Below are 21,119 nucleotides of genomic sequence, written 5' to 3' on the forward strand. Positions count from 1 at the left end.
CGGTCTGGATTGGAACTGATCCATCCATCTGATTAATTTGTTAATTCAACAAATATCCATTGAGTGTCTAAAATATGGACAGAATTCATCATCTCTCCCTGACCCAAACCCATCCCCACGCCTAATTTCTCTACTAATGATAAAAACTGAAATTGTCCCTGCCCTCAAGAAGATTACATTCTGCTAGAGGGAAATAACTTAACACAGATACAAAATTTTATATATATATATATATATATATATATATATATGTATATGTATATACACACATATATAGCACCTTTGGGTACTATCCCCTGAAACTTACAGGTGGATCTCGTAAACCTGACTGCCCTCCCTAGATAAGAGTGTGGCTCCATATAACAAAAACTGTTCATAGCCTTCACCAACATGTTTCCCTTTTTATCAGTTAGCCACAGGACAGTTAGTTCAAAGTGAAGGCATTTAACAGCATAATAAGAAAAATAACAGTATTTGCCCTATAAACTCAGGATATACTCTCCCACAAATACATATAGATATATATATATACACATATACATACACATATATGTATGTATATACACACATATATACATACACATATCTTTAGAATGAATGGGCACGTATAGGAAAGAAAGGCCTTCCAAGAACCTTGCCCATCAAGGCTTCAGTCTTTGCCCCAGGACTTCCCCTAGCCTCTTGTACCAGCCCCTATCTGGATGCCTGACTCTCGTCCACAAATTCTTCCTCCTAGGGCCTACCCAACAGTGCTTTGCTTCAGCTGGGCCTTAATCTTTGCCCCAAAGCCTTTCATAGCATCCTGCATCAGTCCCAGCCTTCCCCTAGTCAGGACCTTCTGTAGTACTCCAGGGTCCATCCCTGGGGCCAGACCCTTCCCCACTCCCTTCTTCAGCACTGCATTATCACCTCCTGCTTCTGAGGGCTTCATAGGACAACACACCAACACCCTCTGCCAAATTGGACTTTAATGGATAGCTTTGACCAGCCTAATCATCTACTTCACTTAGTAGACTTCTCCAAAAACTGATTTTTTTCTCAATGCTTATCATATTCCTACCCCTTCATATTCTCCCCATCCCAGTGATTCTGAACCTCTTGCTGCCAATGTACAAACCTTATTGCTAATCCCCAGCTGCCAGCCCCCTTGTATCCATCTCCTTCAACGCTGCCTGCTCCACCAAGGTTTCACTATGCTCTCTGGATTGCCTGTTCCATAATTAGCAAACTTGCTTTCATTTTAAGCTATTTCCTTTTTTTTTTTTAACTCCTTCCATCATCTGGCCCTCACTTAGACCTGATTCTCTCTTGATTGCTCCTGGGCTAGCCTTTAAAGTACTGCTTGCACTTTCACTCATATCCCAAACCCTCCCTACTGCCACTGCAGACTCTCCCTCTACTACCATTACTCCTAAACCTCTCCTACTTTGAGGTTCACCCTCTCCAAATTTATCACCCAATCTATATCCTGGTAGCTGTTATCTTTTGACACCTAGTATAATCTCTTTATGGGCAGCTAGGTGGCCCAATGGATAGAGTGCTGGGCCTGGAGTCAGGAAGACTCATCTTCACGAGTTCAGATCTGGCCTCAGACATCTAGACTGGCTGTGTGACCCTGGGCAAGTCACTTAGCCCAGTTTGCCTCTGTTTCCTCATCTGTTAAAAAATGAGCTGGAGAAGGAAATAGAAAACGACTCTAGTATCTTTGGCAAGAAAACCCCAAATGGGGTCATGAACCGAAAAATGCCTGAAGGATAACAACAACAACATTCACAATAATAATATTTATATAGCACCTTTATGTGCCACACACTGTGCTAAGCGCTTTGCACATGTTACCTCGTTTTATCTTTACAACAATTCTGAGAAATAGAGGCTATTATACCCATTTTATAACCAAAGTTAAGTGACCTGCTAAAAATCACTCAGTTAGTTTGAGGCTGGATTTGAATTCAAGTCTTCCTGACTCCACACCCACTGCGCCACCTAACTGCACCATACCAATGACAGTTAGTCTGTGGAATATCTGCCTCCAGCTTTTGTTCTTAGCTGGGGGTGGTAATTCTTCCTAGGAGGACTATTGGGCTTTTCCATGCCCCAAACTGAGAGCAGAAATCCTTAACACATGCAGACTAGGGAAAACCCCTTTCTGGCTTTTCTCCCATAAGGTATCCTTCTGTTTCTTTCTTTCTTTCTTTCTTTCTTTTTTTTGGAGGCAATCCGGGTTAAGTGATTTGCCCAGGGTCACACAACTAGTAAGTGTCTGAGGCTGCATTTGAACTCAAGGCAGGTGCTCTATCCACTGTGTCACCTAGCTGCCCCCTTCTTTTTCTTTCAAATCAGTGACTAGACAGGGCTTTCCTTTCCAGAAAGATATTCTTTGCTCTAGTCCTCTGGCTCTGCAGTGTACATAACAGCCCATCATATCTAACTAGTACCTTCAGCCTTAATTTTTTTTACCTGAATTTTCTGATCACTGAAGCCTGCATATCTATCAGAGATCTTTCTTTAGATTAGGACACACCCATAAGGCTTCCTGTTTAATTTCTGGTAGTTTAATATATATACATACAGAGGAAAATGTGATGAAGGTAAAAGGAAAGATGCAGACCGAATGTTGTGGGAAATGACACCTAGTCACCATCCCTGTAGAAGTTGCTGTTTCAGTAAGCTGAGATTTGGGTTCTAGTGTCCCCCAGTTGCTCAGTTAAAAAGCTCTTTTTATTTCCTTTGCAAATGAGTTGGAGAATACTGGAAGACAACTCAACTCAAGGGACAAGTATAACAACAATGCTGCTAGCAACTGCTGTGAAGGTGTAAGACCAGTAACACCAGCACACAGGAGGGCTGCTAGCACAGGTTCTTTGATCTGCTTTTCTAAGGAAAGCAACTTTAAGGAGTTTACAATCTCTCTTTAATCAAACATACATATATCATTCACTTAGTTCCAGGGTCAAAAAGAGCAAATACAAACAGAAATTACAAACAGAGAAAATATAGACAGAGCAAATAACACAAATCAATAGACAGGCTTCTAGCTGTATGATCAAAGCTATACATACATAGTTACAAGAGAGAGAAGCACCAACATCTGGGTTTTCAAAGCCAGGGGGCTGCTTAACAGCTACCCAGAGTCTCCACACCAACACTCTCCCAATGAATGAACCCCAAACAAAATGCTAACCTCAGAGTACATATAAACTTTTTCAGTATCAGAGAGCTTTACATTTCTCGTGACCTAATTAGCAAAAGAATGTGGGCTTTCCTACAAAGTCAAGACTCAATCAAAGGCACTTGATTGCCTTAATGCTGAGAAGCACTCCAAAACAAAAGACACCAAAAAGTCCCATTTTACTTGCCCTTACAACATGTTGCATTATTTTCTTCTAGCTGAACCATAGTCTTACCTTTACTAGGTATATGTAGCTACCAGAACTTTCCCAGGCTTTGAACTCACTCTTACACAAAGTAAATGTGAAATAATTTCTGGAGGGGAGAGATGGAGAAAGATCTCAATTAGGAGTACTCGAATTGAACCTTGAAGGGAACTAGGATTTCAAGTTATGGAGGAGAGGAGGGAGAACATTCCAACTATGAGATGCAAAGGAATGGAGGGAGGATGGACTAGAAAGTAAACTTGAGACCAGGGATTGTCTGATTTTTGTCTTTGTATCTCCTGTTCCTGGTGCAGTTCCTGACACATAGTAGGTGTTTAAAAAAAAATTCCTGTTGATTCATGTGTAATAGAATGTATAGGCGAAATAGAATCTGTGATGAGGAGTAATGTGAAATCAGTCTGGAAAGCCAGATTGGATGGTCCTTTATTGTCCAACAGAGGAATTTGAATTTAATTCTAGAGATGATAGACTGAGAGCCCCAGAAGCTACTCAAGGAGGGGTAACGGCATGGTCAGAACTGTGCTTTCTTAATATCAATTTGGTAGCTGGATGGTGAGTGACTCATTGCCTCTAGAATAAAATATAAACCTCTTATTTTGGTATTTCAGGCCCTCCACAATTTAGCTTGAAACCGACTCTCCAGCTTTATTTTATATCATTCTCCTTCATGTTGACCAAGTGAGATATTATTATTATTTTTTAAAAAAGGCACTTAGTACAGTGCCTGGCACATAGTAGGAGCTATTCACATGCTTATTCCCTTCCCCTACTTGACTTATGTTACAGTCAGAATGGGACTACCTAGATGTTCCCTAGTCTCCTCCTGCCCCTTCATGCTTCTTTATAATGGAATGCATTCCATTTTCATCTCTTGCTTATGGAATTAATTTTCTTTTCAAGTCTAGCTCAAGGGTCACCTCCTCAATGAAGCTTTTACTCTCAAAAAAAAATGCCCTAAAAATGCTCAAAGTTCATTGTTCTCCCTCCAGTTTTCTTTGGTCTGGATTTCTCCTTTGCTCCTATCACATTGACTTTGTATCATACTTCTTATGTTCATATCTCCCTATAATATTATGTTGTTAGTTCTTGGGCAGCAGGGTCAATGTTATTATTGTTATTTGTGTCCCAAGCATTCAGCTTGGTGGTTTGCATTTTGTAAATACTTAATATTTAATTGGATAGAACTGAGGAAACAAAATTGCATGAGATAGGTACCCTGACTTCAGTGAAGAGGGGGAGAGTTGGAGGAGACTGGATTAAGAGAGATTAAGCATTGACATAATGACTTCAGAAAGAACTCTCAGTGCCAATGAACAATTGGTATAGCAAATACTAGAAGAGTTCCAGTAATTCAACCTCACCAAGTGTCTGCTTTGTAGAAATAGCTCTCATTTATACCAACTTTACAATTTGCAAAGTCCTTTCTTCCCAAGAGCCCTGTGAGGTAGCTAGAACGGCTATTATTATCCTTACTTCATAGAGGAGGAAAAGTGAAGCCCTGAAATATTAAGTGACTTGCACAATTAAGTGCTGAATACAGGACTCAAACCCAGGTCTTCTGACTCTAATCTAGTGATCTTTGGTTGGATTATATAGGGATGTGCTGGCAAATATTTAGCAACTGGCTCTCCAGAAAAACAATGTATTTATTGCATACTTTTACATTTGATTTGCATTATTAAAATTTTCTCTATCAGTTTATTCAGTCTAGACAATCAACAAAACAATAATTTTAAGCTCTGATTTGCAGTGTTGGCCCATTTCTAAGGTATAAATGCTCCCACTGAACATCTAACAATGGGCTCCAGGACACTATTGACTACCAGAGATGGTCTCTACCTTCTTGGAGGTTACAGTCTACTAGGAGAATAGGCCACATGCCCAAATAATAATAATACAGCAATAATAGTAGCTAGCATTTATTTTTTAAATAAGTTTTTTATTGATATACTCTATTTTTCTTACATTTTTCTTAGCCTCCCTTTCTTCCTAGAAAACCATCCCATATAACAAATAATAATTTTTAAACAAAAAGAGGAAAAGATAGGAAAAATCAGCATATCTGATCAGTACAAAAAAAAAAAACCAAGCCTGAAAATACATGCATTGTACAACACTTGTAGACTTGTCTGCCTCCTCTGCAAAGGAATGGAGTGGGAGTGCCTTCTCATATCTTTTCTCACAAGCCATACTTGTTCTCTATACTTTTGCAACATTCACTTGATTTTGGGGTGGTTCTTTCTGTTGACATTATTGTAGTCATTGTGTATATTTTTTTGACAAATACTTATTAAGCACCTACTATGTGCCAGGAACTATACTAAGTGCTGAGGATATAATTAAGAAAAAGATTGTCCCTTCCCTGAAGGAACTTGCAATCTAATGGGGTTACACAGCACCCAAGAGGGAGCTAAAGGTATGGAAGGGGATACCCGGGGCCCCAGGTGGGGGCCCATGATGTTCCTTGAAGTCCAAACCAGGCAGAGATGCTGATGGTAAGTGGAGAGTGACCTGGAAAGCTGATATAAGCTCTCTATAAAGGAAAGCTTTGGGAGGAGTTAAATGTTCCACCCTCTAGAGGGGAAAGGAGGATGAGGGAGTTGAGAAGGTGTTGAGTATCCAAAACTGAGTTAATTAGCATGATGATGATATTTCAGGTATCCCAGTGATGTTATGTATTCTATGTAATATTCTGTGACATTCATGTGCCATAATTCTTTTGGGCAAAACACTCACAGGGAGAGGAAGGAGGGGAGGCAGAGAGAGAGGGAGAAAGAAAGGAGGGAGGGAAAAAGGGAGGGAGAAAGGGAGGAAGGAAGGAAGGAGCTGTGTCACTCAACTGGAAGTTGGGTCCCCAGTGGGGCAGCTCAGACTACTCACAGATTGTTGCTTGTCCTTTGTTCTCAAAGAGGACCATGACATCAGGAAGGTGATGCCATGACTTGCAAATTAATTGGATTTAAGTGAGGACAAAGTCACTAGCCTCACTTTTTCCTTGGGAGCCATCTGGGTCCAGGGGCAAGATATAGATCAGGATGGCTGGAGATGACCCCACTCCCCACCCCACCATTTATAGAGTTAACATTTTGCATTTTATCCTCACTTCAACCTTAGGAGGTTGGTTTACAGATGAGAAAAATGAGGCAGGCTTGCCCAGGGTCACACAGGTAGTAAGTATCTAAGGCTATATTTTAACTGAGGTCTTTCTGATGCTAAGCCCAACACCAGAATTGCATCGCCTAGCTACCTTGGGTAAACAGCATGGTTTGTACGTGGAGGTAAACTACTGTTCAATGTCTGAGAAAAGATCATATACTACTGATGAATCCCTAGCCTTTTCTGCCTACAATGTATGGTATTCAAAAAACAAAAGGCAAAATTCTACGATGAGATAAAAGTGTTACAAAATTCATTTTTTAGGGTTTCCACCAAATGGAACTACAGAAATGTTAATGTTGGGAGGTGCATCCTAGAAGAAGTCTTCCAGGAAAGAAAACCAAGGTCAGATCCTGGGAAGAACAAAAGGATCACCTCTCTGTATAGGCTCCATACTCAAAGAAGAGGAAAAGGATGTTCCCTCCTTAACCCTTTCCCTCTGAGGGTTCTGCTTTCAATATGGTCCAAGGAGAACAAATAGGGGTACTTCACTGAATCACCTAGCAAGTTTTTCCCCCAGTTACATGTAAAAAACAATTTTTAACATTTATTTTCAAACCTTTGAGTTTCAAATTCTCTCCCTTCCTCCCTCCCCACCCCACCTCACTGAGAAGACAAGCAGTTTGATATAGGTTATACATGTGCAGTGTCAACCATTTACCAAAGGTTTGGTCCAAAGAAACAAACAGAATCAGTTTCCCCCTTAACTAAAGATTTGTTCTAAGAACAAACAAACAGAATGGGGTCCTTCTTAACCGTAGGTTTGTCCAAAGGACAAACAGAATGGGGTTCACCTTACCAAAGATTTGAACAAGGAACAAACAGAATCAGGCTATACATGTGCTATGTTATAACATGCTTATTTATTCTCATTAAGCCAGAGAATCATGAATGATGGAATCAGAAAATAATTCTGAACTCAGAGATAAACAAGCTGAAGGAGACCCTTTATACACTTAGAGCAATCCCAACTTGAGGATGCCTGTGCCAACCCAAAATTATAGTCTCCATATTTATTCAATCATACTATAAGAAAGAAAGAAATTTCTTAATAGGATAGTTTGTAAATATAATAAGATAAGAGAATGTCAAGGTGTCAATTGAAATTATAGATCCAGGATGTCTGTGTTTCTTTTATCATTAACAGAACTTTACATGTACAGGTATCTATCTATCTATCTATCTATCTATCTAGATATAGAGATATATATAATAGCAGCATGTGTCCATAAAGTACCAAGATAAGAAAAGTCCATTATTCAAGATAGTGTCTGGTTCAAGGAGCCTTGTCTTTGGTAGTCATAAACAGAAGAATGCTCCTGGGCAGTTTCATCTGGCCTTGTAGTTGCTGACACAGGAAGGGGCATTTTGGGTTTGCTCAAAGAGCAAAACAAAGCATGTCTCTTATGCCAGAGCACTCAAAGCATTATGGTAGGTTAAGCTCAGAGTGGGCCAAAATGTCTTTCTTCTGATTGGCCAACCTAGGTTTTAGGCCTTTCTCAGGTGATGGGGGACTCAAAAATGGTTCACAGTAGTCATGCAAAACATACCCATAATAGTCATCTTATAAAAGAAAACATGGACAAAAAAAACCTAGAGAAAAATAAAAGTAAATAAAAACTATGATTTGATCTGTATTGAGACACCATTAGTTCTTTCTCTGGGGTACTTAATTGAATTACAAAGAATGTTACTGCCCTAAATCTGATCCCAACCCTAACTTCTGGGGGGGATTAGGACTCCAGACTAAGTGAGAATGAGAACTGTTTGGGGTTTCCATAAATGAGATCTGAGACTCCCAGGAAAAATAATAGCTACCATTTATATAAAGTGACTAGGTGGTTCAATGGCTAGAGTGCTGGGCCTGAACTTGCATGTGACCCTGAGCAAGTCATTTAACCTCTGTTTGTCTTAATCCACTGGAGAAAGAAATGGCAAACCACTTCAGTATCTTTGCCAAGAAAATGCCATAGATAGTTTGGTCACTAGGTCACAAAGAGCTGGATGTGACCGAACAACAATACAGCAACAGCCATTTACATAATGTTTTAAGGTTCACAAAGCTTTTTATAAACATTATTCCATTTATCATCACAACACCCCTGGGAGACCTGTTATTATTGTACTCATTTTTCAAATGAAGAAACTGAGGCAGAAAGAGATTGTGACTTGTCTGAGGTCACACAGCTAGTAAGCATCTGAGGCAGGATTTAAACTCATGTCTTCCTGATTCCTGACTCCAAGGGCTGCAACTATATCTATTATTAGTGTTCTTATTATTACTGTTATTGGTGGTGGTGGTGGCGGTGGTGGTGGCGGTAGTGGTAGTAGTGGTACGCATTTATTTAGGACTTTAACGGTGGTAATGTTATACCAAGAGTGAGTGAGACACGCCACAGAGTATAAGTTTTAAATGGAGAATTTATTAGCCAGCGACCATTCGGGGTTCCACCCAAATCAGAATGGCCCTGAATTGGGGTGAAGAAATAGTATTTATAGAAAATGCAGGGTACAGTGGCTAATTATCTCTTGGAATTTACAGGCCAGGTCACAGGGTGGTCCGGGGAACAGGAACAAAGGTCCTGACAAATCAAAAGATTGACAGGTTATTGGTTATCCTTAAGTGGGATAATCTTATCTATTGACATTCCTTGGTGGAGTCACTGAGGCCCAGGGATATTTGCTAAATGCCAAAAGGTCTGAGTCCATTCTTTATTATGCAAACTGGGGTTTTCTCAGGGGTCTCCTTAGCAATAACTGATTTTTTCAGTACCACAGTAAGGTGCTTTCTGTATATTCTCATTTGATCAGTAAAATGTGGGCTTTGAAGTAGATAATCTTTGACGTCAATTACAGCGCTAAAACCCTTTGTCCCAGGTCATACTGCCAGTAAACAACAGAACTGGGAATCTGACCCAGGTTTTCTAGATACTACTGAATTTTTCTGTAAATTCAGTAAACGTTAAATCCCAACCGTGTGCAGAACTCTGAGTTGGGATATATATATAAAAATTTAGACACGGTGACAATACAACATAAACCTACCCAAGGAGTGGCCACTCAAAGAACCAGTTTCGGGGATGTGTTTGGGGGTGTGGGTGTGGGCGGCTGCCTATAGCCACTGATACACTTTGGGGTTTCTCTTTCAGAAAGAAATAGCCCCACCTGCTGGGAGGTTATAGGGCGCAGTTAAGGGATTAGTCTGACAACCTTAGCTGTCAACATTGGGGTCCCCTTGTTGTGGTGGTGGGTATGTTCCTCATAGGCACGTGTTCGATTATGTGTGCATGCAGAGCCCAACTAACATTTTTGGTATGGCGCAATCAACACAAAATACTCTGGGGAGCAAAGCAGTACAAAATGCATAGTCAACGTGTGTGTGTGTGTGTGTGTGTGTGAGAGAGAGAGAGAGAGAGAGAGAGGAAACCTTGAGACCCTATCAAAGAGGAAAGGAAGACTCTACATCCCCCATCTAAAAGCTCTTAAACTAATTAGTCTATGCTACTGAAGGAGTGAAAAGGCAGTCAGTGTTCTCTAAGCAGAGCGCTAATGAACCAACAACAATTAAGTCTCAGGATGCATGGCCAGTATGTTTGAAAGGGGTGTGTGTTGATACGAGGTGTGTAGTAGTATGTACTCTAAAAGTACGTTTTGTTTGCGATGGTACCGTAAGATATACCACGTTGCGTATACGGTGTTTGTTTAGGATGTGTTGGGTATGTGTGTGGGGTCAATCAATAAGCATCTAGTATGAGCCAGGCACCACGCTGTGCTCTGGGGATACAGACGTTTAAAAAAAAAAAAGAGAATACGAGCATTTCTATAGAGCTTTAAAATTTGCAAAGCGCTTGACTTATCATCTCATTGGTTCTACGAAGTGATGTACACTCTGTTGTGTGTTGGGTCCACGTAAGGGGTGCGTGTGTGTGTGATAACATCCCCACAGGCAGGAGTCAAGCTCATTCACACTAGGTCACCCCTAGAACCTAGCGAATTCTGCCCTGACTTCGCAGACCACGCCGGAGCTTAGCGCCCCACCCTTCGACCCCAGTCTTGCTCAGGAACTACAATTCCCAGGAAGCCTCGGGCCGACCTAGGGCGTGGGGTTGGGGGTGGGCGTGGGCTGTCGCTTTAACCAATCACCAGGAGGCCGGAGACTGGAAAGGGAATGATTCGCTGGAGAGGCCCTGTTGGGAGACCGGGAAGAAGGCTTAAAGGAAAGAGCGGCAGTCGAGCCAATCCTCGAGCTCAGAGCCTGTCGCGGAGGCGGGAAAAGAAGGTGGCGGATGTATCTGGAATGAAGTTCGACCAATCTTTGTTCGCAAAGCCGGTGGAGGCAAGGGAAAGCCGAGGTGGGTGGGGAACGTTATCCAACGGGAGCAGACCGTGACCAATGAGGAGCAGAAGAGATGGGGAGGGGCGGGCCCGGCGCTGACTAGCGGCTCCATTGGCCTGTAGATTTGATTGGTCCGGGTCGGGCGCGATGGCCGCGTTGGTGAGCTAGGGTCGTGGGACCATGGAGGGGGCGAGCTAGAGGCTGCCGAAGCCGGAGGCCCAGTCAGATCGTCTCTCCTATGTCCGCAGGTTTCCGAGGTGGTGGACCTGGTCAGCGACAGCGGCAGCGACGGGGAGGTTGGCGCGAGCGGTGCCAGGGGCGGGCAGGGCCCGGCCTGTTCCAGACGTGAAGGACGTGGCGGAGGTCCCTGCCGCGTCCTGGGCAGCGACAGCAGTGACAGTGAGGAGGAAGAGGCCGGGGCGGCGGAGCGGCTGCGGCCCCCTGCCCCTCGGCGGCGGCGCCTTCTGCTGGGGGCAGGGGAGGCCCCCGTGGTCCCCGTATATTCGGGCAAGGTGGGGGTCCTGGGGAGCTGGGGGGAAGGGTGGGGGGACCAGGTCCTCAGGAAGGTATGGAAGGGAAGCCCTCCGGGTGGAGCGAGGAGGGAGGGGAGGACGGCAGTGGGAGCGGAGGGAGGAGGGATAGGATGGGAACGGATGGAATGGGGCCTTGGGGATGCTGTGGGCGATGGGTGGGTGCCTCAGTCTAGATTACCGACCCCATCCCCCTACCCGTACCGGTCTGTAGGTGAAGAGCAGCCTCCGCTTCTTCCCCAAGGATCTTAGGCAGCCACTGTTCACCGGAAGCCCTAGCAGGGAAGGTGAGATGGAGGGTCTGGGGAGGTAGAGGCCAACGGGTCAGGCCGGCCAGCTGCAGCTCGAGCAAATGGTCACTGGGTGCCCCACAGAACTGGGAGGCCTTTCCTAACTCCTCTTAATTTTATGCCTTCTCTCTGATAATTATTATTCATCCCTTCTGTATGGAGCTTATTCATACATATTTGTTCTCTCTTCCCATTAGATCATAAGCTCCTTGAGGGCAGGGACTCTTTTGCCTCTTTTTGTATCCGCAGTGCTTTTCACAGTGCCAAGCATATAGCAGGCTCTTAACAAATGCTTAGGGACTAACTTATGATAGGATGCCATGTTTAGTTCATGATTTTTATTTTTCAAGTAATCAGTAACTTAAAAAAATTAACCTGCTGCTTCCATTACCTTCCCTTCCTCTTGAGTGAATTAAAGCAAACAAAAAATCCCTCCATACGTAATTTCTATAGTCTGGCAAAACAAAGTCCCTCATTAGTTATGTCTCAAATGTATGTCTCTGCATTTAGAAAGTTCTTTATCGGTGTTTCGAAAGGTCTTCCCAATCTAAGATTGTCCATTGCTTCTAATATTGCATTAATATTTACATGTCATGTGCCCACAAATCACTTAGCCATTCCCTAATTAGGCACTTAAATTTCCAATTTTGGACTGCCAAGAAAAATGCTATAGAAATTTTTGTAAATATAGATCCTTTTCTCTGAAGCCTATTAATGTCATACCTGAGTCAAAGGGTATGTACAGTTTGATGATTTTTTGGGCTTAATTCTAAATTGCTTTCCAGAATGGCTGAACCAATTCACAGCTCCACCAAACAGTGCACTAGTGTATCTTGGATGGGGCATTCTCTCTGGAGTTTATTGTTTTAATAGGCAGAGTTGTCCCTGAGAGGGGTGAGAGGTTAGGACAAGAGAGAAAGAAACGGTACCTGAGCATTTTCTTTTAAGAGGGAGCGGTGGATCTTGATCTGTAGATAGCTATATTTTTCTAAACACACAAAAATATAATGAAATTGATTATTTAACAAATATATCTGAGCTCATACATCCACATCTGTGTGTAGTTGGGAGACCATATACTTAGTCCAAGGGTAGATAAATTAATCAGTAAGTATGTGGCAGACTGTGCTAAGTGTTAGGATACAAAGACTAAAGTTAAATAGTTCCCTCAAGGATTTTGGATTCTACAGGAAAAGACAACACATATAGAATATGCATAAAATAGATACTCAGTAAGCATTAACAGTTGAGGAGAATCGGGAATGGGTTAATGTAGAAGGTGGCCCATGAGCTGAGTTTTGAAAGAAACTAGGGATTTTAAGAGGCAGAAATAAGGAGGGTTTGAATTTTCCATGGTGAAGGTCTAGAATCTGGAGATGGAATGTCTTGTATAAGGAATACTGAAAAGGCTGGTAGAGAGAATATGAGGGTTAGTAATGTGTAATGAGGCTGAGCAAGTATGTGAGCCAGGTTACAAAAAGCATTAAATGCCAAACATAGGAATTTATATTTGATCTTAGAGGTGACAGGGAACTACTTGAGTTTATTGAGTTAGAGAAGTGACATGGCCACTTAGGAAAATTACTTTGGCAACTGTGGGGAGAGACTTGAAGTAGGGAGACCACATAGGAGATGATTGCAATTGTCCTGAACTATTGTGGGATCTTTCTAAGTGGACAGAAGGGGACATGTGCAAGAGATATGTAGACAGAAACGACTAGATTTGGCAACTGATTGAAATAAATACTCAATATGCATGTTTATTAGCCCTGGACTCAGGCGAAAGGATAGGGATTGGATCTGTGACTTCATTAGTGTAGGGAACTCCCAGGTAAGGCAACTCCCTCTCCCAATACAGATCAGCACTTGTACAACAATTTATAGTTTTAGGGAGTAATCTAGAGCACTGGCAGTTAAATGACTCCAGCACAGCATCAGAGAGGTGGGCCTCGAACCCAAGGTCTTTCTGGCTTTGAGGCTGGCTCTATCCACTAACCTATGCTGGAGACAGAAAAAAGACATGATTTCTCTTAAGGAACTTACATTCCAGCAGAAGGAGACTCACCTAGGGGACTGATAGTGAAGAAAGGATGGGAAGTCACAGGGATAGTGAGTGGCTATCCACTAACATGCCATTTCAGTGGTAGGGTTGACTTAATTACTGGCCAGAAAATGACTAGGGTGAAAATGAGAATCAGTCGTTCAATAAGTGTTAAGTGCCTACTACATGCCAGGTCCTGCGGATACAAAAAGAAGCTAAGGAACCCCTCTAGGAACTTATAATCTAATGGTACAGTCTAAGAATGCATGACCCCAGAGAGTTTAGAGTAGCTCCTCCCAGGCTTGTCTCTGGAGGTCTGGTGTGGAGGGTGGTAGAGCAGCAGCAGGACAGAAAACAGCCAGGTGAAAATTGAGGAGACATGGTCACAGAGATTGTGCGTGTGGAGTGACTGCTTGATGTTACTCTTTGGGGATTGCCTTCAGAGTCTGTGGTATCATCTTTTGAATATTACTAATGGTGGTAAATTTTCATCTTTTGAGGGTAGGGATATTAAAGCTTTTTCATGGCTGGCAAATCCAAGCCATTCTCCCCCTGTTCAATTCTGGACTCACTTGAAATGTCCGTTTGTGTTGTGTTGTCTAATATACACAATTGGATGAACTCTGGGTCATCAATACAACCACATTAGTCAAGAAATTAGGCATTTTTCATCTCTTGTTTTCTACTTGGAGGTAGTGAAAGAAACAAGCATTGATTTTATATTTTTTTTACATTTGATTTCATTCTGTAATTGATCCTGTTCTGTAACTTTAGTCTGTATTTCATATAACAGCCTAATTTCTTTTCTCTCTTTCGTATAAAAGCTCATGAGTTCAAAAGTTCAGCCTCCTTCTCTGAAGTTAGATGCAGAGGTTTAAGCTTTCCCAAATCACTATTAATTAAAGAAAAACTGGGAGCTACATTTAGAGATTCAATTTTCATGACACATTCTAATTCTAAGGGAGTTGTTATTTCAGCACTTTGTGCCAAGGAAACTTGTTTTCCCTCATAATTTCGGCTCCTGCGAACACCAAGGACATTTGTATGCTGTCCTTGAAAGCATTCAAACTGACCTGGCCCCATCTTAGTCTCATCCTTATCCACCTAAAAGTGGCCTTATCTCATTCTCAGGTAGCTGTGAGTCTGCTCCTCCCAGTCCATTATTAGTGGCATAAGGATACAGCTGGGTCCCATAAATTCATGAAACATTCTTTCAAGACAGGGGTGGCCCTGATTCCCGTGTGTGTGTGTGTGTGTGTGTGTGTGTGTGTGTGTGTGTGTATGTGTATGTAAGCCCACTTTCCTTAATATAACCAATCGTGATATCTTACTGTCATGATGTTGCCAACTCCATAGCCAATGATATAATTTCCTCAGCTACTCTGTTCTTTGTTCTATGCTTGTGAAAAGGAGTTGCATCTCCAATTCTTTGTCTTTAGCTAGAAACCAATGCAGGGCATTGACTCCTTTATTATTAGGTTTGGCACCATATTTATAAACTGTTATCTTGCTTGGAGAGATTGTGACTCAGTGTATCTTTTATTGAACTTTACTCAAGACAGTAGTTATTAACAGCCAAGCTTATTTAAATAGTCATGTATCCCATTTAGGAGGCTCATTGGTGTTCTGGGATTCCTCTTCTTGCCTTCATGTTCATGTTCCTTAGGGCAGTTGTTACTTGATGTTGTTTTAGATCTTCCTTGCTATTTGGCTTCTTTCAAGAACTTGTCCAGATCAAAGGGAGGTTCCTCAAATTGAACTAATCCTTCTCAGCTTTGATATCTACAATCTGAGCCAGAAAACTCCTTATTGGGTATAATTCTGTAGGTCTTTATTCAGGCCTTACTATACATAACTTTGTCCAGATTTTTCCAACTCTAGATATTTCAGGCCATACATCCTTGCCATTTCTTCATGCTTGATCATAAATGTTATGAATTACATCTTCTCCACCAGCAAAATTACTGGCTCATACACTTGGTCTGGTTGAAGAGCCTCTGATCCTACTGAGCTCCATTGGAAGTCCAAAAGCAGTGACTTCACTGATATCTCAAATCTCACTTCTCTGTGGTTTTGGTCTCTTATTAGGAGCTGCCTTGGAAAGATTGCTATCATATCTGTCTTTTCCCATTTCACCTTGTTCCTGAGCTTTCCCGCCCTCTGTTCTTCTCTGTGTAGCTTTCTGAGCCAATTCTTGAAACTTCATGTTTCTCCTTTTCCTTTTATAGCATCTTTTTCTCCACTTGCCCTTGGATCTCCACTGCTTCATGAATGAGCCTTTCTGTCAGCAATGTAGAGAGCTTCAGCAACCTTGGCAAATGTTTCATTAGTATGAGCCGTCTGCAGTCCTCTCCCCATCAGCAGCCAGACGTTTGTCTGATGGAATGTTGTAACCCTTTGCATTTTCTGGTTTTAAATACAGGGAGAAATTTTCCACTTCTGTTTCTTTACAGCCATTTTTTTGTCTAAGAGAATGTATGACAGCTGCAGGAGGAGGAGATCAGTCAGGAATTTTCTTATTTTGAATCTTGGAGGTTCCATTGGATCTTTTTTGCAATTCCACCATCTGTATAATTTTTTGTTTAGCTCTGAAGTTGAAAGCCACTTCTTGCTGAGCCAGTATGTAGTACCTCATGTACTGAGCTGGGGCTAGTTTATCTGCTGCTTGAATTGGCATATCTTCTGAGACCCAGATCTCTCCAGGCTGCCCATTTCTTCTGTTACCTCTTTAATAATAGTTCATGTCTTTGCTGATCTGGGTCATCTGCATTCACAACTTCTTTGGGAGCCAGGTTGTTATACTTGCTACAAATGTCTTTTAATTGTCTGTTGAGAAGTTGTATCATAATTAACTTTCCTCTCTACATCCACTAGAATGGCCAGGGCGTTGGATTTTTTTTCTTTCTTTCTATATCCAATGGGTATTGGGCCATGTGTATTTCTGGAAAGGCACTTCCATATCCAAAATCCTCTAAACAATCTAGGTATCTACCCTTTCAGAAATCTGTACGGGGTGGCTCTCTTCATGATGAAACCAGTACAGCCTGCCTTGATCTCTCTAATCTTACCCTTACACAGCCTCGAATTGGTTCTGAGAAGGCTGAAACGGTGCGAATACAAAACTGGTAAGCACCATGTGTTCTGCTATCCTAATCATTTATATTGTTCCTGGTTTTGCTTCATTCTGTGTGAGTTCTTCCCATGCTTCTCAGAATTCTTCATCTTCATTTTTCCTCATGGTGTAGCAATACTCCATTGCATTCGTGTACTACGTGAATATCTCTTTAATTTCCACTTCTTTGCTGCCACAAAGAGTGCTATGATCAGTATTTTGATGTATGTGGGACATGTCTGTGTGACTTCTTTGGGATTATGCTGAACTCTGGGTTAAAGGGTGTGGACATTTTAGTCATTTAAAAAGAATAATTTTAGTGATTTAGAAAATATAATTCCAAATTGCTTTCTAGAATTGTCAGACAAATTCATAGCCCCACTAATAGTCCAGCTCCCTAACTTTTCAGCTTTATTTTAACATAGAATTGTATAATCTGCCCCTGGACCCTCAAAGGCAAATTAGGTGGTACAGCTCCTACACACAACTCTTAGGCTGCCAATTGGTGTTCATTGTAATCATATTTCACATGAATAAGACATATTTGGGGTATAAGAGAAGTAGGAGTAGAAGGGAGAGCAATGAGCACATCTTGTAATTTGTCATAGGAAGTCCAAATTGGCTAAGAGTGCAGAAGAATGCAGACAGGCAGAGTCGGAGCATGCTTTGTAGTCGAGAGAAGTGGTTAAAAACCAAGATGTTGAGTCAGGACGACTGTCAGGAGGGGTGTGCTTGAAGCAGCCTTCAGTTGCTGGAAGCAGCAGGGGATCTCATTGCTTTGGGCCCGTCTGGAAGCCTTTGTTTCTCTCCAAGTTTTATGTCTGTTGCTGCCTCTTACCTGTGGCTTCCCGTTCCTTGTTACTTTTCCTTTTCTCCTAGCTCTGGATTTGGATTCTGAGAGATCCCTTTCTGAGGCCCTCGTTTTGCCAGTTTCTTCTTCAGAAAAGAATCAAAAGGCTAATGAAGAAGAGAACCATTTTTTGTGAGTACACAGAATACTTCTGAGAGCAGGAAAGTGTTTGATGCTGACAACCAGTGGTTGGCAGGTTGCCTTGGGACCTAGGGAGGGGTGGAAGTATAGAAGGTAATAATGGGATATCTGAGTTTGGGAAAATTTTTAAGACCAGACCTGGGCACCAGGATCCAAAGACAACTGGGACCTCTGTTTCTCTTTATCATTGACTGCTCTGGGGTCTACTACCCATTTTATTTTGTGTATTTTCTCTTCAGGGTCCGGGACAGTTCCTCTTCTCCTTCTCCCCCTCCCAGGCGCCGTGGGCCATCCAGGAAACCATCAAGAGCCCTTGGAAAAATAAGGTGAAGTTTCTCTCTCCATTGGTAGTAGGGGTTGGATGTCAGCTGTTTCGGAGGACTTATTAGGATTTGCTGAATTGAGAGTAGTTGGTGCTTGATGAGTGGGTGGGTGAGTCCTTGACTCCTTTTTCTGACCCTTCAGGGAGGTGAATAAGCGCTTGCGGGGTCTCCGATCTTACCTGAGCCCACTGTCACCCAAAGACCATGTTCCTGAGAACTCTGATGATGAAGTGATCTTGGTGGAGGAGACCAATGTTAGGGAGAGCCCCCGACTCTTAACTCTTAAAGTCAGATGCCGGGCAGACCTTGTCAGATTACCTCTCAGTACGGTGAGAACTTGGGAACAATTATAATGGATTAATTTGGGGAAATGTGGGACCAAGCAGCTGGCCTGATTTCCTTGGTCTTCAGTTCAGGGGACAGGAAGGTTGGTCAGTTAGATATGAATTCTGGATGGATTGTGCTGAGGTTGGGCATGAAAGCATTTCCTATACTTTCCTCTTTTTTTTTTCTCCAGGCTGAGCCCTTGCAGATCGTTGTGGATCACATGGCATCTCGCCTAGGAGTGCCCCCTGCCCGAATTCTTCTGCTGTTCCGAGAAGTAGAACTTTCCCCTAGTGCCACCCTCAGCTCTCTAAAGATTGGAGTGGCTGACATCATTGGTGAGTGGAGGGGGCCATGGGGCTGAATCACAGTGAAGCCTGTGGAAGAAACCCAAGCTGCTTGCTAAATCCCTCTACTTCCTTCCCTCTCCCTTATAAGATTGTGTGGTCCTGTCCAGTACTCCTGAGCCTTCAAAAGAGTCAGGATCGGGTGAGGAACTTCGGCTCAGGGTTCAGGGACAAGAGAAGCACCAGGTTCTGGAGGTCACTGTGCCCCGGGTAAGTGGGGAATGGCGCCCTGGGAATGGAAATCTTCCTTCCCATCCACTCAGCATCTTTATTGATATCTACTACTCTAAGCCTGAATTCTTTCTGATAAAGGCACCCAGAAGCTGTCTCTTGGGTCCTCTTTACTTTGTCCTTTTCAACTTTGATTTTGTTTTAAGAAAAGGAAGAGTTTTTCTTTGGCTGATAACCTTGCCTTCCTCTCCTCTGCCTTCAGGGCCCTCTACTTTACCTAATCATAGAAGGTTGAAACTGTAAGAAAGCTTAGAGGTTAGCTAATTTAATCCTCTCGTTTTCAAAAACCTATGTGTGTTAGGTTCTTTATTCTGATCTTTTGGTCTATTTTTTTTCCCCAGTTCCAGTTTTGCAAGTTACTTATTTACAGTTGGAGATCTGGTAGTGCTAATTTCCTGTCATCAGTTTTCTTTACCATAATCCTGGCTATTCTTAATCTGTTCATTTTACCATATAAATTTTCTTCTGATCTAATCTATGAAATAACCTAGAGGTATTTTGATTAGTATTATATTAAATCTATCTGCTAATCTGGTAACTTGTGCTATATTTGCTCCACCTAAACATTTTCCGTAAAAGTTACTTTGGGGGTTGTCTCTTGTATACTGAGATAAGTTGATGCATGGAAATTTGGCATGTTTTTTATTTAATAACGTTGCTGTTAAAATAAGTTTTATTCAGGGTTATAGCTAATACCCTTCATTACAGAGGAGGAAACTGAGGCCCAGAGAGGGAAAGTATTTTGTTCAAGACCTCTTTCGTATGTCAGTGACATTTATTGTTATTCCATTCCCTTGAGAAATTCTGTATCACCTCTCTGCGCAAATTCCCACAATCCTTCCTTTCTGGCTTATGATACTTTCTTCCTTTAGGGTGCTCCGCTTAGAACACTGATGTCTCACTATGCAGAGGCCATGGGACTCAAAGGACATAAGCTCTCTTTCTTTTTTGATGGTGAGAAGCTTTCAGGCCAAGGCACCCCAGCAGAGTTAGGCATGGAACAAGAGGACCTCATTGAAGTTAGGGGTTGAAGTGCAGTGTTCAGCCTTCTACCTCCTCCCCTGCCTTCACGCAGTGAGATGCAAAGCTGGGGCTCCTCAAAAATGGAAGGAGAATGCCTGCCCTTCTGGCCTTCCTTTCCCATCTTCTCTCCCCTCTTCCAGTTGCCCTGAAGCTAGATCTGAGGAAGACTTTCCCTTTCCCCCTCCTTTTCCCTTGTCGTCACTTACCCCTTGCCCTTCTTTCATGGGTGTCCTGGGTGTGGAACGGCTGCTCTAGCATTTGCTCTTGTCGGTTTCTATGAGGGCATCCTAGTCCCCTCCTGCCAGCTGAAGGGTTTATTGAGTCCCAGTTACTCTGTATATATGTAAATGTGTCCTTTGACCTCTATCTCCTTGCACTGATTCTTTTGGATTTTGGGCTGTGAAGATAAATTGCAGACCTCTCATTTCCCAATATCTTTTCACGAAACCAGTCGTTTTTATAACTGGAGTTAAAATAAAATGATGTAGTTTGGATCCTGGGTTTGAACTCAAATTCCTTCAAGGTTTTTGCCTCATTGATGGGATGGGGAACAGGGAGAGTCAAAGCCTGATGGCTTGGCTAGGTCGTGGGTTTAATGATATTTAGGGCTAGGTGGGGATTGCATTCAAGTTCCTGGATGGAGTTGAGTTGGCTTGCTGAATACAGTTTTTCGGTGGTGGGAGGGTCATCCTGTTGCTTATGACACCTCTCCCATCCCCACCCCTGTGACTCTTCAGCACACCTCAGCTCTCTTTTCAGTATTGTGGTGGGCACTGGTGGTGATCAGGGTAGAGGAATATAAAGATAAGACATGGTTCGTGCCCTCATAAAGCTCAGAATTTAGTGGGAAGTGACATTCACTTTAATCACTATTTCAACAACTATGGTTTTATTGGTTTGGGTACAATTCCACAATGTACAATTCCTGAGAATTAAAAGATCTGGAATTATTATGACAGAAAACCTCATCAACCTACAGCCAGCCTAGAGATGAGCCTTTCCTAGCTAGATGGGTCA

At 42.4% G+C, this 21,119-nt stretch overlaps 1 protein-coding gene and 1 pseudogene across 1 annotated transcript; one reads left to right on the plus strand and one right to left on the minus strand.

The window, feature by feature from the left end:
- Nucleotides 1-11,016: 11,016 nt before the first annotated feature.
- On the plus strand, nucleotides 11,017-20,596 carry LOC118830567 (nuclear factor of activated T cells 2 interacting protein). The gene is made up of 9 exons (XM_036737432.1): nucleotides 11,017-11,049; nucleotides 11,139-11,402; nucleotides 11,635-11,707; nucleotides 17,743-17,845; nucleotides 18,094-18,180; nucleotides 18,320-18,506; nucleotides 18,695-18,839; nucleotides 18,940-19,058; nucleotides 19,952-20,596. The coding sequence occupies exons 1-9, from the start codon at nucleotides 11,038-11,040 to the stop codon at nucleotides 20,108-20,110; spliced, it is 1,149 nt and encodes a 382-aa protein (XP_036593327.1). The 5' UTR covers nucleotides 11,017-11,037; the 3' UTR covers nucleotides 20,111-20,596.
- Nucleotides 15,367-16,887, minus strand: LOC118831065 (annotated as a pseudogene).
- Nucleotides 20,597-21,119: the final 523 nt, after the last annotated feature.

The sequence above is a fragment of the Trichosurus vulpecula genome, chromosome 9, assembly GCF_011100635.1.
Source record: "Trichosurus vulpecula isolate mTriVul1 chromosome 9, mTriVul1.pri, whole genome shotgun sequence".
Lineage (NCBI taxonomy): Eukaryota > Metazoa > Chordata > Mammalia > Diprotodontia > Phalangeridae > Trichosurus > Trichosurus vulpecula.